General features: G+C 44.6%; 2 protein-coding genes across 5 annotated transcripts in view; one reads left to right on the top strand and one right to left on the bottom strand.

Moving 5' to 3' along the window:
• LOC140458007 (uncharacterized) overlaps positions 1–18,375 on the bottom strand; it is a 156,691-nt gene extending 138,316 nt beyond the window's left edge. The window contains exon 1 of the mRNA XM_072551953.1: positions 18,253–18,375. The gene's annotated coding sequence lies outside the window, so the exon portion shown is untranslated. The remainder of the gene's footprint in view (positions 1–18,252) is intronic.
• Positions 17,414–21,449, top strand: part of slc22a16 (solute carrier family 22 member 16) — a 100,105-nt gene continuing 96,069 nt past the window's right edge. For 3 of the 4 annotated variants that reach the window (XM_072551922.1, XM_072551915.1, XM_072551930.1), the window contains exon 1: positions 17,414–17,650. Coding sequence is in view for 1 of the 4 variants with exons in the window: in XM_072551940.1 (XP_072408041.1) it covers positions 17,600–17,650 (51 nt within the window). In the remaining 3 variants the exon portion in view is untranslated. The remainder of the gene's footprint in view (positions 17,651–21,449) is intronic. The other variant, XM_072551940.1, reaches the window with a different exon arrangement.

Here is a 21,449-nt window from a genome sequence, read left to right on the forward strand (position 1 = left end):
ACCTTGATCCATTCCAGTCTAATATCTCACACCCCATTCTTCTCCTTTACAATATTCTCCTTTTCCTGAGTGAAAACTGATGAGAAATATTCATTTAGTATGTCTCCGATTTCTACAGGGTCCACACCCAACTTCCCACTTCTGTCTTTAACTGGCCCTATTCCTACCCTAAATCAACCTTTTATTCCTCACATACCTATTGAAAGCTTTAGGGTTCTCCTTTATTCTATTTGCTCAAGACTGCTAGTGTCCTCTCTCTTCTGAATTCTCTCTTTAAATCCTTCCCAGCTGATCTGTAACTCCATCGCCTCATCTAAACTATCTTGCCTCATCAATACATAAGCCTCCTTCTTCTGCTTAACAAGAGATGCAATTTCTGCAGTAAACCATGGTTCCCTTACCTTATCACTTCCTCCCTGCCTGACAGGGACATACCTATTGAGGACACGCAACATCTTGTTCCTTAAACTGGCTCCACCTTTCCATTGTCTGCATCCCCTGCATTTTGCTACCCCATTCTATGCATCCTAATTCTTGCCTAATCACATTATAATTGCCCTTGCCCCATCGATAACTCTTGACCTGTGGCATGTACCTATCCCTTTCCATCGCTAAACTAAATGTAACTGAATTATGGTCACTCTCTCCAAAGTGCTCACCTACAACTAAAACAAACATCTGGACTGGTTCATTAACAAGCACCAGATCCAGTGTGGCCTCCCCTCTTGTCATCCCTTTGACATACTGTATCAGGAAACCCTCCTGTACACATTGAACAAAAACTGATCCATCCGACGTACTAGAGTTATAGCATTTCCAATCAATGTTTGGGGAAGTTAAAATCCCCCATAATGACCACCCTGTTCCTTTCACTCCTACCCAGGATAATTTTGCCAAACCTTTTTTCCAAGTCCCTGGAACTCTGCGGAGGCCTATTAAAAAACCTTCTAAGCACTGTGACCTCTCCTTTCCTGTTTCTAACCTCAGCCCACACTACCTCAGTAGGTGAGTCCTCATCAAAAGTTCTTTCAGCCACCGTTATACTATCCTTGACTAACAAGGCCACGCCTCCTCCTCTTTTACCGCCTTGACTGTTCTTAATGAAAGATCTAAACCTTAGAACCTGCACATCCACTCCTCACCCTGCTCTACCCATGTCTCCGAAATGGCCACAACATCGAAATCCCAGGTACCTATCCATGCTGCAAGCTCATCTACCTTATTTCGGATACTTCAGGCGTTGAAGTAGACACACTTCAAACCAGCTTGCTGTCTGCCAGCACATTCCTGTGACCGTGAAATCCTGTCCTTGTCCTCCCTACTCTCATCCACCTGTGCAACACCACCTCCGGTTCCCATCCCCCTGCTGAGCTAATTTAAACCCACCCGAACAGCACCAGCAAATTTCCCACCCAGGATATTATTGCCACTCTGGTTCAAGTGAAGACCATCTTGTTTGTACAGGTCTCACCTTCCCCAGAATGAGCCCTAATTACCCAAGTGACTAACACTCTTCTCCTTTCCCTCCGTGCAACAGGGACAAGCTCTGTGCCAGAGACCTGGGCCCCACTGCATACTCCTGGTAAGTCATTCCCAACAGTATCCAAAACGGTATACATGTTTTTCAGGGGAACAACCACAAGGAATCCTTCCACTGACTGATTTTTCCCCTTTCGAACAGTCACCCAGCTTTCTTTGTGCCTAGGAGTAACTACTTCCCTGTAACTCGTGTTGCCACTTGCATTGCCACTTTCAGGGAACTGTGGGCCTGTACGCCTAGATCTCAATATGTTAGTGCTTCTTAAAAGTCTACTATTTATTGTATATTTCCCTCCTGCATTAGATATTTCAAAATGCATTTGTCCAGATTAAACACCATCTGCCAGATCTCTGGTCAAGCCTGGAGCCTGTTGATATCCTGCTGTATCCTCTGGCAATCCTCCTCACTATCCGCAATTCCCCCAATTTTTCTGATATCCGCACACTTACTATTTAGATGACATTCTCCTCATTTTTATTATATATATATTACAAATAATAAGGGTCCCAGCATTGATCCCTGCAGAACACTACTGGTCACAGATTTCTAGTCAGATAAACATTCTTCCACCGCTACTCTCTATTGTCTGTGACAAAGCCAGTTTTAAACTGGAGCAAGGCTAATTTTGACAGTATTAGGCAAGAGCTTTCAAAAGCTATTGGGGACAGATGTTTGCAGGTAAAGGGACGGCTGGAAAATGGGAAGCTTTCAGAAATGAGATAACGGAAGTCCAGAGACAGTACATTCCTGTTAAGAGGAGTGAAAGGAAAGGCAGATAGGTATAGGGATTGCCAAATTACTAAAGAAATTGAGGGTTTGGTTCAGAAAAAGAATGAAGCATATGTCAGGTGTAGACAAGATAGATCAATGAAAGAGAATAAAGGCAGTATGGGTATACTTAAGAGGAAGCCAGGAGGGAAAAAAAAAGGGACATGAGATAGCTTTGGCAAAGAGAGCTAAGGAAAATCCAAAGGATTTTTGCAAATACATTAAGGATAAAAGGGTAACTAGGAAGAGAATAGGGCCCCTCAAAGAGCAGCAAGGTAGCCTTTGTGTGGAGCGGCAGGAGATGGGAGAGATACTAAATAACTATTTTACATCAGTGTTTACTGTGGTAAAGGACATGGAAGATATAGAATGTAAGGAAATAGATGGTGACATCTTGAAAAGTGTCCATATTACAGAGGAGGAAGTGCTAGATGTCTTGAAACACATAAAACTGGATAAATCCCCAGGGCCTGATCAGGTGTACCTTAGAGCTCTGTAGGAAACGAGGGAAGTAATTGCTGGGCCCCTTGCTAAGATACTTGTATCATCGACAGTCACAGGTGAGATTCTGAAAGATTGGAGGTTGGCTAACGTGGTGGTAAGACAAGCCAGGGAACTACAGACCAGTGAGCTTGATGTCAGTGGTGGGCAAGTTGTTGGAGGGAATCCTGAGGGACAAGATGTACACGTATTTGGAAAGGCAAGGACTGATTAGGGATAGTCAACATGGCTTTGTGCGTGGGAAATCATGTTGCACTAACTTGATTGAGATTTTTGAAGAAGTAACAAAGTGGATTGATGAGGGCAGAGCGGTAAATGTGATCTATATGGATATCAGTAAGATGTTCGATGAGGTTCCCCATGGGAGACTGGTGAGCAAGGTTAGATCTTAGAGAATACAGGGAGAACTGGCTGTTTGAGTACAGAACTGACTGAAAGATAGAAGGCAGAGTGTGGTGGTAGAGGGTTGTTTTTCAGACTGGAGACCTGTGACCAATGGAGTGCCACAAGGATTGGTGCTGGGTCCACTACTTTTCGTCATTTACATAAATGATTTGGATGTGAGTATAAGAGGTATAGTTAGTAAGTTTGCTGATGACACCAAAATTGGAGGTGTAGTGGAAGAAGGTTACCTCAGATCACAATGGGATCTTGATCAGATGAGTAACTGGGTTGAGAAGTGGCCAATGCAGTTTAATTTAAATGAATGTGAGGTGTTGCATTTTGGGAAAGCAAATCTTAGCAGGACTTATACACATAATGGTAAGGTCCTCAGATGTGTTGCTGAAAAAAAAAGACCTTGGAGTGCAGGTTCATAGCTCCTTGAAAGTGGAGTCGCAGGTAGATAGGATAGTGAAGAAGGAGTTTGATATGCTTTCCTTTATTGGTCAGAGGATGTTGCCAGGGTTGGAGGATTTGAGCTGTAGGGAGAGTTGAATAGGCTAGGGCTGTTTTCCCTGGAGCGTCGGAGGCTGAGTGGTGAGCTTCCAGAGGTTTATAAAATCATGAGGTGCATGGATAGGATAAATAGACAAAGTCTTTTCCATGGGGTGGGGGAATCCAGAACTTGAGGCCATAGATTTAATGGAAGAGGGGAAAGATATAAAAGGAACCTAAGGGGCAACTTTTTCACACAGAGGGTGGTACGTGTATGGAATGAGCTACCAGAGGAAGTGGTGGAGGCTAGTACAATTGCAACATTTAAAATGTATCTAGATGGGTATATGAATAGGAAGGGTTTGGAGGGATTTGAGCCAGGTGCTGGCAGGTGGGACAAGATTGGGTTGGGATATCTGGTTGGCATGGACAAGTTGGACCAAAAGGTCTTTCCCATGCTGTACATCTCTATGACTCTATGACCAACTGCCAATCGCCAAGCACCATCCTTCAACTCATAACTTTATCCTTGACCACAACATTTTCACCTTTGACAACCAGTTCTTCAGCCAGACAGATGGAACAGCTATGGGAACCAAGTCTACACTCCAATATGCCAACATTTTAGAACATAGAACATAGTACAGCACAGAACAGGCCCTTTGGCCCACAATGTTGTGCCGAGGATTAATCCTAATGTAAAATAACTAAACCTATGCATCCCTCAATTCACTGTTGTCCACGTGCATGTCCAGCAGTCACTTAAATATCCCTAATGACTCTGCTTCCACCAACACCGCTGGTAACGCAATCCATGCATTCACAACTCTCTGCTTAAAGAACCTTACTCTGACGTCCCCTCAATACCTTTCTCCTAATATCTTAAACTATGACCCCTCGTGCTAGTCAATCCTGCCCTGGGGAAAAGTCCCAGGCTATTGACTCTATCCTTTCCTCTCATTATCTTGTATACCTCGATCAGGTCACCTATCTTCCTCCTTCTCTCCAGAGAGAAAAACCCGAGTTTAGTCAACCTCTCTTCATAAGGCAAGCCCTCCAGTCCAAGCAGTATCCTGGCAAACCTTCTTTGCACTCTCTCCAAAGCCTTTGTATCTTTCCTATAATAGGGTAACCAGAGTTGGACACAATACTCCAAGTGTAGTCTCACCAGGGACTTGTAGAGCTGCAGCAAAACCTCGCGGCTCTTAAACTCGATCCCCCTGTTAATGAAAGCCAAAACACCATATGCTTTCTTAACAACCCTATCCACTTGGGTGGCTACTTTGAGGGATCTATGTACTCGAACACCAAGATCCCTCTGTTCCTCCACACTGCCAAGAATCCTGTCTGTAATCCTATATTCAGCATTCCAGTTCGACCTTCCAAAATGCATCACTTCTCATTTATCCAGGTTGAACACCATTTGCCATTTCTCAGCCCAGCTCTGCTTCCTGTCTATGTCGCGCAGCAGCCTGCAAAAGCCCTTGATACTATCGACGGCACCTCCAATCTTTGTGTCATCTGCAAATTTACTAACCCACCCCTCAACCTCCTCATCCAAGTCATTTATAAAAACTACAAAGAGCAGAGGCCCAAGAACAGAGCCCTGTGGGACCCCACTCAACACTGACCTCCAGGCAGAATACTTTCCATCTACAACCACTCTCTGCCTTCTGTCAGCCAACCAATTCTGAATCCAGATAGCCAAATCTCCCTGTATCCCATACTTCCTGACTATATGAATGAGCCTACCATTAGGAACCTTATCAAATGCCTTGCTGAAGTCCATATATACCACATCCACTGCTTGACCTTCATCGACCTGTCTTGTCACCTCCTCAAAGAACTCAATAAAATTTGTCAGGCATGATCTGCCCTTCACAAAGCCATGCTGACTGCCTTTAATCACGCTATGCTTTGCCAAATAGTCATAAATCCTATCCCTCAGAATTTTTTCTAAAACTTTGCTGACCACAGACGTAAGACTGACTGGTCTGTAATTGCCAGGGATTTCCCTATTATCCTTCTTGAAAAGAGGAACAACAGTCGCCTCCTTCCAATCCTCCGGTACGACTCCCGCGGAGAGTGAGGAGGCAAAGATCTTCACCAGCGGCTTAGCAATCTCGTTTTGCGCTTCCCAGAGCAGCCTAGGATAAATCTGGTTGCACAGATTTGAACAAGACTTCTTCTCTATGCAGGACTTCCAACCAACACTATACACCAGGTACACTGATGACATTTTTGTGGGCAGCATGGTGGCACAGTGGTTAGCACTGCTGCCTCACAGTGCCAGAGACCCGGGTTCAATTCCCACCTCAGGCAACTGACTGTGTGGAGTTTGCACGTTCTCCCCGTGTCTGCGTGGGTTTCCTCCGGGTGCTCTGGTTTCCTCCCACAGTCCAAAGATGTGCAGGTCAGGTGAATTGGCCATGCTAAATTGCCCGTAGTGTTAGGTAAGGGATTGTAAGGGTATGGGTGGGTTGCGCTTCGGTGGGGCGGTGTAGACTTGTTGGGCCAAAGGGCCTGTTTCCACACTGTAAGTAATCTAATCTAATCTAATTTTCTTCCTCTGGACCAATGGCGAGGAGTCACTGAAACAACTACACAGTGATATCAACAAGTTTCATCCCACCATCAAACTCACCATGGACTACTCTTTAGAATCTGTCTCATTCTTGGACATATGCATCTCCATCAAGGATAGGCACCTCAGCAACTCACACTACCGCAAACTCACAGAGAACCTCACAAAATGCTTCACTTCTCCAGCTTCCACCCAAATCATATTAAAATAGGCATCCCCTACGGACAAGCCCTACACGTACACAGGATCTGTTCAGAAGAGGAGGAACATGACAGACACTTGGAAGTACTCAAGGATGCCCTCATAAAAATGGGGTATGATGCTCAACTCATCGATTGCCAGTTCCAACGTGCCACAGCAAAAAACCATAATGACTTCCTCAGGCTACAGACATGAGCTGCAATGGACAGGGTATCCTTCGTTGTCCAGTACTCCCCAGGAGCCAAAAACCACACCACATTCTTCACAGCCTGCAGCACATTATTAATGATGGTGAGCACCTTGCCAAGACCTTCCGTACACCTCCACCTCTTGCCTTTAAACAACCACTAAACCTCAAACAGATAATTGCTCACAGCAATGTTCCTGACTTTCAGGACAAAACCATACAACCCTGTCACTGCAGACACTGCAAGATGTGTCAGTGTTGACACTGATACCACCATTATAAGTGGGGACACTTAGGTACTCAGGTACTCGTGTGACTCGGCCAACTTGTCTTTCTCATACGCTGCACGCAAGGAAACCCTGAGACATGGTACATTGGCGAGACCAAGCAAAGGCTACAGCAACAGATGAATGGATACCGCGCAACAATCAACAGTCAGGAGTGTTCTCTCCCAGTCGGAGAACACTTCAGCAGTCCGGGACATTCCACCTCACACGTTTGGGTGACCATCCTCTAAGATGGACTTTGGGATAGGCAATAACACAAAGTGGTAAAAACAATGACTGCAGATGCTGGAAACCAGATTCTGGATTAGTGGTGCTGGAAGAGCACAGCAGTTCAGGCAGAATCAGAGGAGCAGCGAAATCGATGTTTCGGGCAAAAGCCCTGCATCAGGAATAAAGGCAGTGAGCCTGAAGCGTGGAGAGTTAAGCTAGAGGAGGGTGGGGGTGGGGAGAAAGTAGCATAGAGTACAATGGGGGAGTGGGGGAGGGGATGAAGGTGATAGGTCTGGGAGGAAAGGGTCGAGTGGATAGGTGGCAAAGGAGATAGGCAGGTAGGACAAGTCCGGACAAGTCATGGGGACGGTGCTGAGCTGGAAGTTTGGAACTAGGGTGAGGTGGGGGAAGGGAAATGAGGAAACTGTTGAAGTCCACATTGATGCCCTGGGGTTGAAGTGTTCCGAGGCGGAAGATGAGGCATTCTTCCTCCAGGGAGCCGCGGTGATGGAGGCCCAGGACCTCCATGTCCTCAGCAGAGTGGGAGGGGGAGTTGAAATGTTAGGCCACGGGGCGGTGTGGTGGATTGGTGCGGGTGTCCTGGAGATGTTCCCTAAAGCGCTCTGCTAGGAGGCACCCAGTCTCCCCAATGTAGAGGAGACCTCATCGGGAGCAACGGATACAAGAAATGCTATTAGTGGATGTGCAAGTAAAACTTTGATGGATGTGGAAGGCTCCTTTAGGGCCTTGGATAGAGGTGAGGGAGGTGGTGTGGGCACAGGTTTTACAGTTCCTGCGGTGGCAGGGGAAAGTGCCAGGATGGGAGGGTGGGTTGTAGGGGGGCGTGGACCTGACCAGGTAGTCATGGAGGGAACGGTCTTTGCGGAAGGCGGAAAGGGGTGGGGAGGGAAATATATCCCTGGTGGTGGGGTCTGTTTGGAGGTGGCGGAAATGTTGGCAGATAATTTGGTTTATGCGAAGGTTGGTAGGGTGGAAGGTGAGCAGCAGAGGCGTTCCGTCCTTGTTATGGTTGGAGGGAGGAGGTGTGGAATGTGGACGAGATGCATTGGAGGGCATCTTTAACCATGTGGGAAGGGAAATTGCGGTCTATAAAGAAGGAGGCCATCTGGTGTGTTCTGTGGTGGAACTGGTCCTTCTGATAGCAGATACGGCGGAGGCGGAGGAATTGGGAATACAGGATGGCATTTTTGCAAGAGGTGGTGTGAGAAGAGGTGTAATCCAGGTAGGAGTCGGTGGGTTTGTAAAAAATGTCAGTGTCAAGTCGGTCATCATTAATGAAGATGGAGAGGTCCAGGAAGGGGAGCGAGGTGTCAGAGATGGTCCAGGTAAATTTAAGGTCAGGGTGGAATGTGTTGGTGAAGTTGATGAATTGCTTAACCTCCTCGCGGGAGCACGAGGTGGCGCCAATGCAGTCATCAATGTCGCGGAGGAAGAGGTGGGGAGTGGTGCTGGTGTAATTTCGGAAGATCAACTGCTCTACGTAGCCAACAAACAGACAGGCATAGCTGGGGCCCATACGTGTGCTGAGCAGATAGCCAAGTTTGGTACCCATGGGAATGGCCTCAACCAGGACCTTGGGTTCATGTCACACGACAGGTGACCCCACTACACTACTCACACACACACACACACACACACACACTCATACGTTCACATAAACACACCCACACATGCATCTTCTCACAGACTTATACCCCTTTACACTGACACACGTTCACACTCATAACCACTCCCCCACCCCCACACACACACGCCCACATGCAGACACATACAAGTTTGTACTTAGAATTATATCTTATTTTGCTCAAAAACTGCATGAATCCATGTAAGATTCTTTAAATCCCTTTTTGAGAAATAGAATCAGTCTGAACACTGGGGCACAGGCAACCTCACACCAGGCACCTCACACCTTCAATGCATTACCTGAGATGACATGGCACTGATTGTTAAATCTCACTTGAGAATGAAATTTTTAAAAAAAGTTCTGGGACTTACATATGAAAGAACTGAAACCAACATGGTCATTCTATATGATGAAAGACTTAAACAATCCAGGTCTTTATCAATATATAATTTCAGTTGCATCACACTGTAAACTTTTGCTATAAATTGTGTCTTAAGATCTTATTCTCCACAATCACCTGATGAAAGAGCAGTGCTCTGAAAGCTAGTGCTTCCAAATAAACCTGTTGGACTATAACCTGGTGGCATGTGATTTTTAATGAATGCAATGAATTAAACACGAAGTTAATTGTCAACAGATACAATATGATAATGATTATGGAGACATGGGTGCAGTGTGACCGAGGCTGGAAATGTTCAGAGCTCTTGAATCTTTAGGAAAGATAGGCAAAAAGGAAAAGGAGGTGAGGTGATGTTGTTAGTGCAAGATGAAACCAGAATGCAGTGCTGGAAAAGCACATCTGGTCAGGCAGCATCCGAGGAGCAGGCGAATTGACGTTTCAGGCATAAGCCCTTCATCAGGATTCCAACTCTCGACTCTGATCTCCAGCATCTTCAGTCATCACTTTCTCCAAGATGAAACCATTACAGTAGTGAAAAGTTATGTTAACATAGGAAATCTAGATGTGGAATCAGATTGGATGGATTTGAGGAGCAACAAGGGCAGAAAACATTAGTGATATTCGTCTATAGATCTCCAAGCAGTACATGCCAACCAGATACCCTAAACTAATCTAGACCCATTTGCCAGCATTTGGCCCATATTCCTCTAAACCCTTCCTATTCATATATCCATCCAGATGGATTTTAAAAGAGGGTGCAGAATGTTCTCAAAGGGGAGAGGTCCCAGCAGGAGGTCATTGTACACATTGGTACCAACGACATTGGAAGGGTAAAGGATGAGATTCTGAAGGGAGAATATAGAAAGTTAGGCAGGAACTTAAAAAGGTGCTCAGGGCAGTAATATCTGGATTACCCCCAGATTACTCGGATATTTGAGACTTGGATAATTGAAGTTTCCTTGTACTGAGGAAAGAGATCAATCTGAGACTGGTACAGTTGAGAAAAGAAGCAAATCAAATAGTCAGGGCAGGCAGGAACAAAGCAGAGAACAAGGTAGTGCGGATAAATTAAACTGCATTTTAACGAGTTTGGAGAAGATTTGTAGCTCAGGTTGAGGTTCTGGATGTAGGTTTGCTTGCTGAGCTGGAAGGTTCATTTCTAGACGTTTCGTTACTAGATAACATCTTCAGTAGGCCTCAGGCAAAGCAATGCTGAAAATTCCTGCTTTCTATTTATATATTTGGGTTACTTTGGGGTGGTGATATTATTTCTTGTGGTGAAGTCACTACCTGTTCCTTTTTTCAGGGGGTGGTAGATGGGGTCTAACTCGATATGTTTGTTGATAGAGTTCCGGTTGGAATGCCATGCTTCTAGGAATTCTTGTGCATGTCTCACTAGTATCCTCACATACGGATGAGGAAAGACACTACTTTGACTGGGACAGCACATCCATCCTAGGACAAGCCAAACAAAGACATGCATGAGAATTCCTAAAATGAAACATTTGGAAATGAACCTTCCAGCTCAGTGAGAAACCTACATTCTAAACTGCATTTATTTCAATGCAAGAGGCCTAACAGGGAAGGCAGATGAACTCAGGGCATGGTTAGGAACATGGGACTGGGATATCATAGCAATTACAGAAATATGGCTCAGGGATAGACAGGACTGGCAGCTTGATGTTCCAGGATGCAAATGCTATAGGAAGGATAGAAAGTGAGGCAAGAGAGGAGGGGGAGTGGTGTTTCGAGGAAGGATATTCCTGGAAATACATCCAGGGAAGTTATTTGGGTGGAACTGAGAAATAAGAAAGGGATGGTCACGTTATTGGGAATGTACTATAGACCCCCTACTGGTCAGCAGGAAATTGAGAAACAAATTTGTAAGGAGGAGATTTCAGTTATCTATAAGAATAATAGTGGTTATGGTAGGGGCTTTTAACTTTCCAAACTTAGACTGGGACTGCCATAGTGTTAATGGTTTAGATGGAGAGGAATTGTTAAGAGTGTACAAGAAAGTTTTCTGAGTCAGTATATGGATGTACCTACTACAGAAGGTGCAAAACCTGACCTACTCTTGGGAAATAAGGCAGGGCAGATAACTGAGATTTCATTGGGGGAGCACTTTGGAACCAGTGACCATAATTGTATATGAGATTCAAAATAGTGATGGAAAAGGATAGACCGGATCTAAACGTTGAAGTCCTAAATTGGAGGAAGACTACTTTTGACAGTATTAGGCAAGAACTTTCAAAAGCTGATTGGGTGCAGAAGTTCGCAATTAAAGGGATGGCTAGAAATTGGGAAGCCTTCACAAATAAGATAACGAGAGTCCAGAGGCAGTATATTCCTGTTAGGGTGAAAGGAAAGGCTGGTAGGTGTAGGGAATGCTGGATGACGAGAGAAATTGAAGGTTTGGTTCAGAAAAAGAAGGAAGCATAAGTCAGGTGTAGACAGGAGAGATCAAATGAATCCTCAGAACAGTATAAAGGCAAGTTTTGAGATGATTTGTAGCTCAGGTTCAGGTTCTGGATGTGGGTTTGCTCGCTGAGCTGGAAGGTTCATTTTCAGACGTTTCGGCAACATACTAGGTACTATCTTCAGTGAGCCTCCAGACTAAACACTGCTGATGATCCCTTCTTTGGGTTAGTGATGTCATTTCCTTTTTTTTTCTCAGGGGGTGGAAAATGGGGTCCAACTCAATGTGTTTGTTGATAGAGTTCTAGTTGGACCCCCACTTACCACCCCATAGGAAATGACATCACCAACCCAAATAAACCCAAACATATAAACAGAAAACAGCAAGCATCAGCAGTGCTTTGTCCAGAGGCTCACTGAAGATGTCACCTAGTATGGTGCCGAAACGTCTGAAAATGAACCTTCCAAACCAGTGAGCAAACTTACATCCAGTACAAAGGCAGTAGGGAAATCAGGAGGGCAAAAATAGAACATGGGCTAGCTTTGGGAAATAGAGTTAAGGAGAATCCAAAGGGTATTTACAAATACATTAAGGACAAAAGGGTAACTAGGGAGAGAATAGGGCCCCTCAAAGATTAACAAGGCAGCATTTGTGTGGAGCCGCAGGGAATGGGGGAGGATGAGGGAGTATTTTGCAGTGTTTACTGTGGAGAAGGACAAGGAAGATATAGAATGTAGGGAAACAGATGGTGACAAATTAAAAAATGTCCATATTACAGAAGAGGAAGTGCTAGATGTCTTGAAATGCATAAAGGTGGATAAATCTCCAGGGACTTGATCAGGTGTACCCCAGAACTCTGTGGGAAGCTAGGGAAGTGATTGCTGGGCCCCTTGCTGAGATATTTTTATCATCGGTAATCAGAGGTGAGGTGCCAGGAAACTGGAGGTTGCCTAAAGTGGTACCATTATTTAAGTAAGGTGTTAAGGACAAGCCAGAGAACTATAGACCAGTGGGCCTGACGTCAGTGGTGGGCAAGCTGTTGGAGGGAATCCTGAGAGACAGGATTTATATGCATTTGGAAAGGCAAGGACTGATAAGGGATCCTCAATATGGCTTAATGTGTGGGAAATCTTGTCTCACAAACTTGTTCTGAGTTTTTTGAAAAAGTAACAAAGAGAATGGATGAGGGCAGAGCGGTGGATGTGATCTCTCTGGACTTCAGTAAGGCGTTCAACAAAGTTCCTCATGGGAGACTGGTTAGCAGTTTAGATCTCAAGGAGAATTAGCCATTTGGATACAAAACTGACTTGAAGATAGAAGACAGAGGGTGGTGGTGGAGGGTTTGTTTTTCAGACTGGAGGTTTTTAATTAATGGAATGCTATAAGGATCAGTGCAGGTTCCACTACAATTTGTCATTTATATAAATGGTTTGGATATGAACATACGAGGAAAAGTTAGTAAGTTGCAGATGACACCAAAATTGGAGTGTAGTGATCAGATGGGCCACTGGGCTGAGAAGTAGCAGATGGAGTTTAATTTAGATAAATGTGAGGTGCTGCATTTTGGAAAAGCAGATCTTAGCAGGACTTATACATTTAATGGTAAGGTCCTAGGGAGTGTTGCTAAACAAAGAGACCTTGGAGTGCAGGTTCATAGCTCCATGAAAGTAGAGTCACAGGTAGATAGGATAATGAAGAAGGTATTTGGTATGCCTTCCTTTATTGGTCAGAGCATTGACTATAGGAGTTGGGAATTCATGTTGCGGCTGAACAGGATGTTGGTTAGGTCGCTTTTAGAATATTGCATGCAATTCTGGTCTCCTTCTTTATCAGAAAGATGTTGTGAAACTTGAAAGGGTTCAGAAAAGATTTACAAGGATGTTGCCAGGGTTGGAGGATTTGAGCTATAGGGAGAGGCTGAACTAACTGGGGCTGTTTTCCCTGGAGCGTCGGAGGTTGAGGGGTGACCTTATAGAGGTTTACAAAATTATGAGGGGCATGGATAGAATAAATAGATAAAGTCTTTTCCCTGGGTTGGGGAAGTCCAAAACTAGAGGGCATAGGTTTAGGGTGAGACGGGAAAGATATAAAAGGGACCTAAGGGGCAATTTTTTCACTCAGTAGGTGGTGCGTACATGGAATGAGCTGCCAGAGGAAGTGGTGGAGGCTGGTATAATTGCAACATTTAAGAGGCATTTGGATGGGTATATGAATAGGAACAGTTTAGAGGGACATGTGCCAAGTGCTGGTAAACGGGACTAGATTAGTTTGGGATATCTGGTCGGCATAGACGGGTTGGTTGGACCAAAGTGTCTGTTTCCATGCTGTATATCTCTATGACTGTGAAATGTTGTAATTGTATCAGCCTTACTAATGCCAATCTCCTACATTTTCCACATATTCTTGCATACCATTTCTATGCAAATAATCATCTGATGCTCTCTTGAATGTCTCAATTGAAACAGCCTCCACCAAATTTCCAGGCAGCGCATTCCAGCTTTTTTTCTCACATTACTCTTGCTTCGATTGCGCATCATTTTAAATCTTTGCCCTCATTTGTCTTTTATGAGTGGCAAAAGCTTCTACCTATTTATAATACCTAGCCTGCTCATGATTTTGAAAACCTCTATCAATTGTCCTCTTAGCTTTCTTCACCAAGAAGAACAGTCCTAACTTCTTCAGTCTGTTCTCTTAACTACTGTTCCCTCGAGTTTTATTCCCAGCTGCAGAACCTCCAAAGCCTGTGCATGGCGGTGACATCTGGAACTGGAGGTCAATGGCATGATTGATGTGCTGATGCTGATCATTGTGCACAGAACGTCAGAGCGGTAGCGTTAATGCGGAGCTTTGATGGAATGTTGGTCATAATTGAGAGTTGTTCATTTCTGGAACCATTCTTGCAAATCACTGCTGCCCTCTCTCCATTCAATTCATGTCATAGCAGTGTAGTGCCCACAATTGTACTCAATACTTCAGCTGAGGTCCAACGAGTGTCTTGTACATGTTCAACATTATCTCTTTGCTCTTGGACTCAATGCTCCATTAATAAAGCAAAAAATCCTGGAACTCCCTCCCTCCTGGCATTGTGGGTCAACCCACAGCAAGTGGAATGCAGCGATTCAAGAAGGCAGCTCACCACTACCTTATCAAGGGCAAATAAGGATGGGCAATCAATGCTGGCCATCCAGCAATGCCCAAATCCCACAAATGAATAATAAATAAAACTATGTTTTATTAAGTGCTTTCTTCACCTGTCCTGCCATCTTAATTGATATGTGCACATAAACATCCAGGTCCCTCTGCTTTTGAACCTTTTTTAGAATTGTATGTCCTATTTTGTATTGTCTTTCAACGTTCCAACCAAAGTGTATCACCTCCAACTTCTCTGCACACATCTACTATACACCCACCTACTCCACCAATGTCCTTTTGGAGTTCCACACTGTCCTCCTCACAATTCACAATTCTTCCAAGTTTCATGTCATCTGCAAACATTGAAATTGTCCCTGCGCACCAAAATCCAGATCATTTTTAATGATTATATTTAATCTCCATTCAGACAGAAAACTACATTAGTAATAATTCTGTGGCAGCTACATTCCTGGATTGCATACAAGGCAAATTTTTAAACCAACATGTTGAGGAACCAACTCAGGGGCAGGCTATCCTTGATTTGACAATGATAAGCAGTTAGTTAATTATTTCCTGCTTCCCAAAAGCCCCTTACTTTCTTAGCACATGTGTGATGGTTTATTTGTCTTTTCTGTGAAGGCAGAAGAAATGTAGTTGTTTAATTGCCCTGCTGTTTCCTTGCTCTCTATTATCAATTCTCTAGTTTCAGATTGCAAAGTCCTCTATTTGTCTTCACTGATTTTTTTTAACATGCTTATAGAAGCTCTTAGAGTCCACTTTTATGTTTCCTGTAGGTTTACTCTGATACCCTATATTTCCCCTCTCAATCAATCTATTGGTTGTCCTTTATTGAATTCTAAACAGCTCTAAGTCCTCAGGCTTGCTACATTTCAACCAACGTGGACAACACCTAGTTAAATCTAATTTTCTCAATTTCTTTTGTTAAACTTAGTTGGGACACTTTTCCTTCTGCATTCTTTTGTCTGAAAGGTCTGTACAACGGTAACAATGCATGTATTTGTTCCTTATATGTTAACCATTGCCTGTCCACTGACATACCTTTTAATTTCATAACCCACTTTATCACAGCCAACTTACCCCTCATACAATAGACAATAGGTGCAGGAGTAGGCCATTCTGCCCTTCGAGCCTGCACCACCATTCATTACGATCATGGCTGATCATCCTCAATCAGTATCCTGTTCCTGCCTTATCTCCATAACTCTTGCTTCCACTATCCGTGAGAGCTCTATCCAACTCTTTCTTAAATGAATCCAGAGACTGGGCCTCCACTGCATTCTGAGGCAGAGCATTCCACACAGCCACCACTCTCTGGGTGAAGAAGTTTCTCCTCATCTCTGTCCTAAATGGCCTACCCTTTATTTTTAAGCTGTGTCCTCTGGTTCGGGACTCACCCATCAGCAGAAACATGTTACACGCCTCCAGAGTGTCCAATTCTTTAATAATCTTATATGTCTCAATCAGATGCCCTCTCAGTATTCTAAACTCAAGGGTATACAAGTCCAGTCACTCCAGTCTTTCAACATAAGATAGTCTCACCATTCCAGGAATTGATCTCATGAACCTACGCTGCACTCCCTCAATAGCCAGAATAACTACATACTTATGTAGTTTTTGCATTGGGGTGATGAGAAGAAGAGGATGGGGGGGTGGGGGGAGGCGGAGGGGAATAAAGAAGATGGGGGATCCATGATCATCGTGCTGGAGTTAGTGCTGAAAGGATGGGATTAGATAGTGATGATGGATGAGAGCTTAAGATGGTTCTGAAGGGGGTGCTGACTACAGGGATGAGTGAAGGATGAAGATGGGGGTGAGAAGGGGAAGATAGGAATGATAATGGAGGCTCTATGATCATGATGCTGGAGTTGGTGCCATGGTGGTGAATTATTAGTATTGATGGATAAGAGTTGAAGATGATGCTGAAGGGATGATTATGGGAATGGTTGAAAATGGGAATGTCAGAGGGATGAATATGAGGATGAGAAAAGGATAACAAAGGGGTGAAGATGGAGATGAGGGAGGGATGGTGATATTGGCATGAGGAAGGGATGAAGATGGGGAAGGAGGTTTAATCATCCTGAACTTTGTGCCTATGGTGGTGGTTTTATGTTGATGATGGGCAGGAGTTGAAGAGGATGCTGAAAGAGATGATCATGGGGATGGTTAAAGATGGGGAAGTGAGAAGGATGAGGGTGGAATAAATATAGGCTTGTGAGAGGGATGAGGCAGGGATGAAGATGGGGATGTGGGAGGGATGTGAAAGAGATGAGGGAGTGATGAAGATGCAGATGTGGGAGGGATGAAGACAGGGATGTGGGAGGGATGAAGATGGAGGATGAGGGAGGGATGAAGACTGGGATGAGGGAGGGATGAAGACTGGGATGTGGGAGGGATGAAGGAGGTACGATGACGGGGGTGTGAGAGGGATGAAAACGGGAACATGAGAGGATGAGGGTGGGTTGAAGATTGGAGTGTGGGAGGGATGAGGACGGGGATGAGGGAGGGTTGAGGACGGGGACGAGGGAGGGATGGAGACGGGGACGAGGGAAGGATGGAGACGGGGACGAGGGAGGGATGAAGACGGGGATGAGGGATGGATGAAGATAGTGGGAGGAGGAGTAGGCGGCGACAATGATGCCGGAGTCGATGCCGATGGCGGTAGGTCTATAGTGGTGACGGGTAAGAATTGAAGAGGATGCTGCTGCTGGGGGAGGGTTGAAGACGATGATGCTGAAGGAGGGGCTCAATATCCCCCTCACTCCTCCCACCGAGAGGAAGCCCCGAGTCAGACACGGAGCGGGGTGCGAGCTGGACGGACAAGGGGAGCGATGGCGGGCAAGACGGACACTCATAAAACTTCCGATTTTTATCGGAACGAGGTAAGAACAAACGGAACCTTTCTTATCAAGTCAGTCTTTACAAAAAAGGGGGAGTAATCACATCTAACAAGCAATGAGGGTAGAGAGTGTTTTATTTTAAAAAAACAAAACCGTTCCACGTATCCCCTTTTTCATTTCCACGGCGTCCTCCTTAATAATGCCCCATGGCTTCCCCCTGCAAATTCTTGCTCCCGTTTCCTGGCGACGGGAATGCCATCTCCCGAGCGAAAAGCAGGAAAGATACCTCGTTTTTAATTTATTATTTCTCCCTGGCTCAGGGGAGAAGGGACTCGGCGGATTCATGGCGCAAGAAGAAAAAAAATCCTCACGGACCGACAAAAGAACCCCCCCGCCCAGTCAACCAACCAAAATCAAAAACCTACAGCGCAAACAACCGTTACCCTTTCTAATATAAATAATATAGTGAATACATTTTAAACTCAAATAAACGTTACTGTTCTCTTTAAAAATTGGAAATTCAAATGAAGAGGATAACCCCCCCCCCCCCCCCGCAAAAAATCCCACACTACAAACAACCGTTGACCTCCTAAAGAGAAGGGTATAGTGAGAATAAATTTTAAAATAAAATAGATATTACTTACTTGTACAAAAGAAAATTTGAGGATGGCGATGCTGATGCCGGTTGGTGATTGGGGGGAGGTGACGGTTGGTGGGCAGCTCGGCACGTGGCCGAGGGTTTTTTTGAATGGAGCCCCCCCCCCCCCCCGGTTCATAATGGAAACCGCCCACTGCCCCTCGTGTCCACAATGGATAGGGACCGCGACATTTTAGAAAAAAAGGGGAGCGTTGATTTTTGTTCTCGTGCCTTTCCCCCCCCGGGCCCCGAGGCGTTGCGGATAATGGCCGCAGGTCGGTCGGTGGGTCAGTCTCCGAGAGAGAAAGAGAGGGAGATGCTCCCGTTCTCATTACATCTAACGCATGTTGGGTTTGGGAAGCCTCCTAGTGGCTTCCATTGCAATTCCTCTCCGTCTCTCAAGATGTCTTTCTTTTCCTCCTTCTTCCCCTCCACCTCCCCATAGAAAAAATGACAATCTACAAATAACGAGAACTTACCTGTCTCCTTTTTCTTTTTGGAGACTTGTATGTCGCATTAACTAGTTGGAAGGCTGTGAAGGACTTTCCCTGCCCTGTGTTTTCTTTCTGAACCCTTTTAAAATATGCTAAATGTACCTCCTTTGAAAAGTGAACCCCCTCAGTCCGTCCTTCTTCCTCCCATCCTAAAACAAAACAGCCAACTGCAAGATTTTCTGCCTGCTGTTGCTGCTGACCTCCATACCTTAAAAAAGAAAAATGCCACTGGTTCGTTTTGTTTTAAGAGGAAACCTACACGAGGTTCGCAGTCAGTGAAGACTGGCGAGTATAATGTTTATTGAAATTCTCTCTCTACAGGAATGTGTTGTAAGAATTTGAGGGCATCATGCAATTGAAATAAAATCGTGAGTGTAAAGCAGTGGTAAGATGTGGGTACATATGCTCTTTCCCCACACAAGTGGATTTCTTACCCAGGGGTGGAGGCAAACAAATTGAGATGCTATCTCGTGGATCTGTAAGCAGCTGGTTACAGAATGGTGGTGGTGGTGATGTTCTAGTGGCCTCCTTCAGTATTACTGGGGTGCAGATGTTTTAAAATGGGGCAGAAAAGTGATAGGGGTGAGCAAAAGTAATTATTGAGTATGGGCATCGTGTCTCTGTAAGTTGGTGTTCCAACATGCAGTGCTACTAAATGCACGCACTCTTTGTGCAGATCTACAGATTCCTTTTCTCTGCCTTCAGCTTTTGTACAAGCCAAAAATCTGCCAAAATTTGCTTTGCTTCCCACTCTTTACCAGTCCTGTCTGTGTCCTTGTGCAGTTCAACTAGAACAGCAAATTTGGGAAATACTTGACAAATCACGCAACATCTATGAAGAGTGAAACATAGTTAATGTGTTCAAGTTTATGGAACACCTGCAGGCAAGCAAACAGGTGGTGGAACCATGAATCAGGGCATGTGCTAGTCCACCCAACCCACTTCTGCCAGGACTTTACTGATGTTGGTGGAGAGGTTGGGTGGGTTGTGTGTCCATGGTCCAATTGAGACCCTTAAATGGGCTTTTAATGCCCAATTAAAGGCCTCATTCTGCCACTGCTCTGTTGTTATGTACAGGGGAGCAAAGCCTGCACTCAACCCGCAGCCTGACAGTTTTAATCCTGCAGGCTGCTGGTGACTCAAAATGAGTGGGGTGCCCCTTCTGTGCATTGAGACAGTTGAAGGCCACCCTCCCACATCTTTGCCTCCCTGTATCCACCGCACCCACTCTTTTCCAACACGAACCATTATTCCTTCACTGTGGCTGGTCAGCTTGGCCCCAGTGAGATCTCAGACTTAACTGAATGTCCGGGTCCATTGCTGAATGCCACTTCTTTGGTCTGCCTGCAGTACTGGCTGCAGCCACCACTCCTGCTTGTCACTGTTGGTGTGCAGAGCTGCTGACCTTCAGTTAGGAGGGTTTGCTAACTAAGGCGGCTTCCTCCTGAAATTTATACTGGGGTTCACAGCACCAGTCCTCAGCACAAAATGAAGCTGAATGTTTCTGGTCAGTGACCTTTTGGCAGAACTGGAGAAAGTTAAGAGATTTTGTGTGTTTTAAGCAAGTAAAACTCACTGCATCTCTCTCATTTCCTAGTTCTGAAGAAAAGTAATTGACCTGAAATATTAACTCTGTTTCTCTCTCTGCAGATGCTGCCTAATGTGTTGAGTATTTCCAACACTTGCTGTTTTTTAACTTCAGATTTTCAGCATCTTTGGTACATTGCTTTTGTTCTTGTACATTACATTCCATTTCCCAGGTTAATATTGTCAAGATTCAGTACTCCTTTTGAATGAAGGAGAGGGGGATGGCAATCGTGTCCTCATTGTACTTGTGGAAATGTTGCATCAACTATGATTGGACTCTGATGTTAATAAAACCCTCTCCGCTGCGCTCTGGAGACCAAAGCGATCCTAATTTCTGATAATAGTGTTACCAGGGCTGAATTCTGACAATAGCAGCTGAATAAGGCACTTGCATAAGTGTGGGGAAATGGAATGGACAATGTACGCTTGGAATTAGATATTTGTGTTATTGTCAGAGCATAGAAGGATTGAGACTTTGTTTTTGTGCACAGAGGGTTGAAGATGGAAACCAAGCACAAGAGAGTCAATGCATGGAATTGGGTGAAGAATAGGAAGTTTAGAGGCAGAAGATAAAGGTTCAAAATACTTCCAACAATTGAAAGCTATGTTATCGGTTTGTCAGGTGATTGAGGAGGGCAGTCATGCAATTGGTTGATACTTTCATTCAAAAGGAAAATGGAGATGTATGAAGAAATGGAAAAGGAGCAATCAGGGTAAAAGTAAGGAAAAAGAATTCTGGTGGAAACTAATGGATTTAAATTGTGCGTGGGTTGATTAGTTTGGAATCATATATGCCCACATATTGGAGGAAGTGTGCACATATGTTGTTGAGAGAAATGATTAGGTGCACTTGAAAATCCAGTTGCTTCTGTAGTAATGACTGTAAGAATCTAATCTAACTACAACTAATAGCTTTTTATAACAATACAAATTGGTTACTAAAAGGAGAGGAGTGGTAATGATGCAAAGGGATCTGGTAATCAGCTTAAAAATGCCACAGTAAACAGACAATTGAAAGGGAAAACACCTGGGGGAGAAAAGACAAGTAAGGCTTGCAATTCGATGGCAGAAAAGGGGAATCAGGATCCTGGCTGAGCACAGTAGAAATGAGAAAATGGATGTG

The sequence above is a fragment of the Chiloscyllium punctatum genome, chromosome 3, assembly GCF_047496795.1.
Source record: "Chiloscyllium punctatum isolate Juve2018m chromosome 3, sChiPun1.3, whole genome shotgun sequence".
Lineage (NCBI taxonomy): Eukaryota > Metazoa > Chordata > Chondrichthyes > Orectolobiformes > Hemiscylliidae > Chiloscyllium > Chiloscyllium punctatum.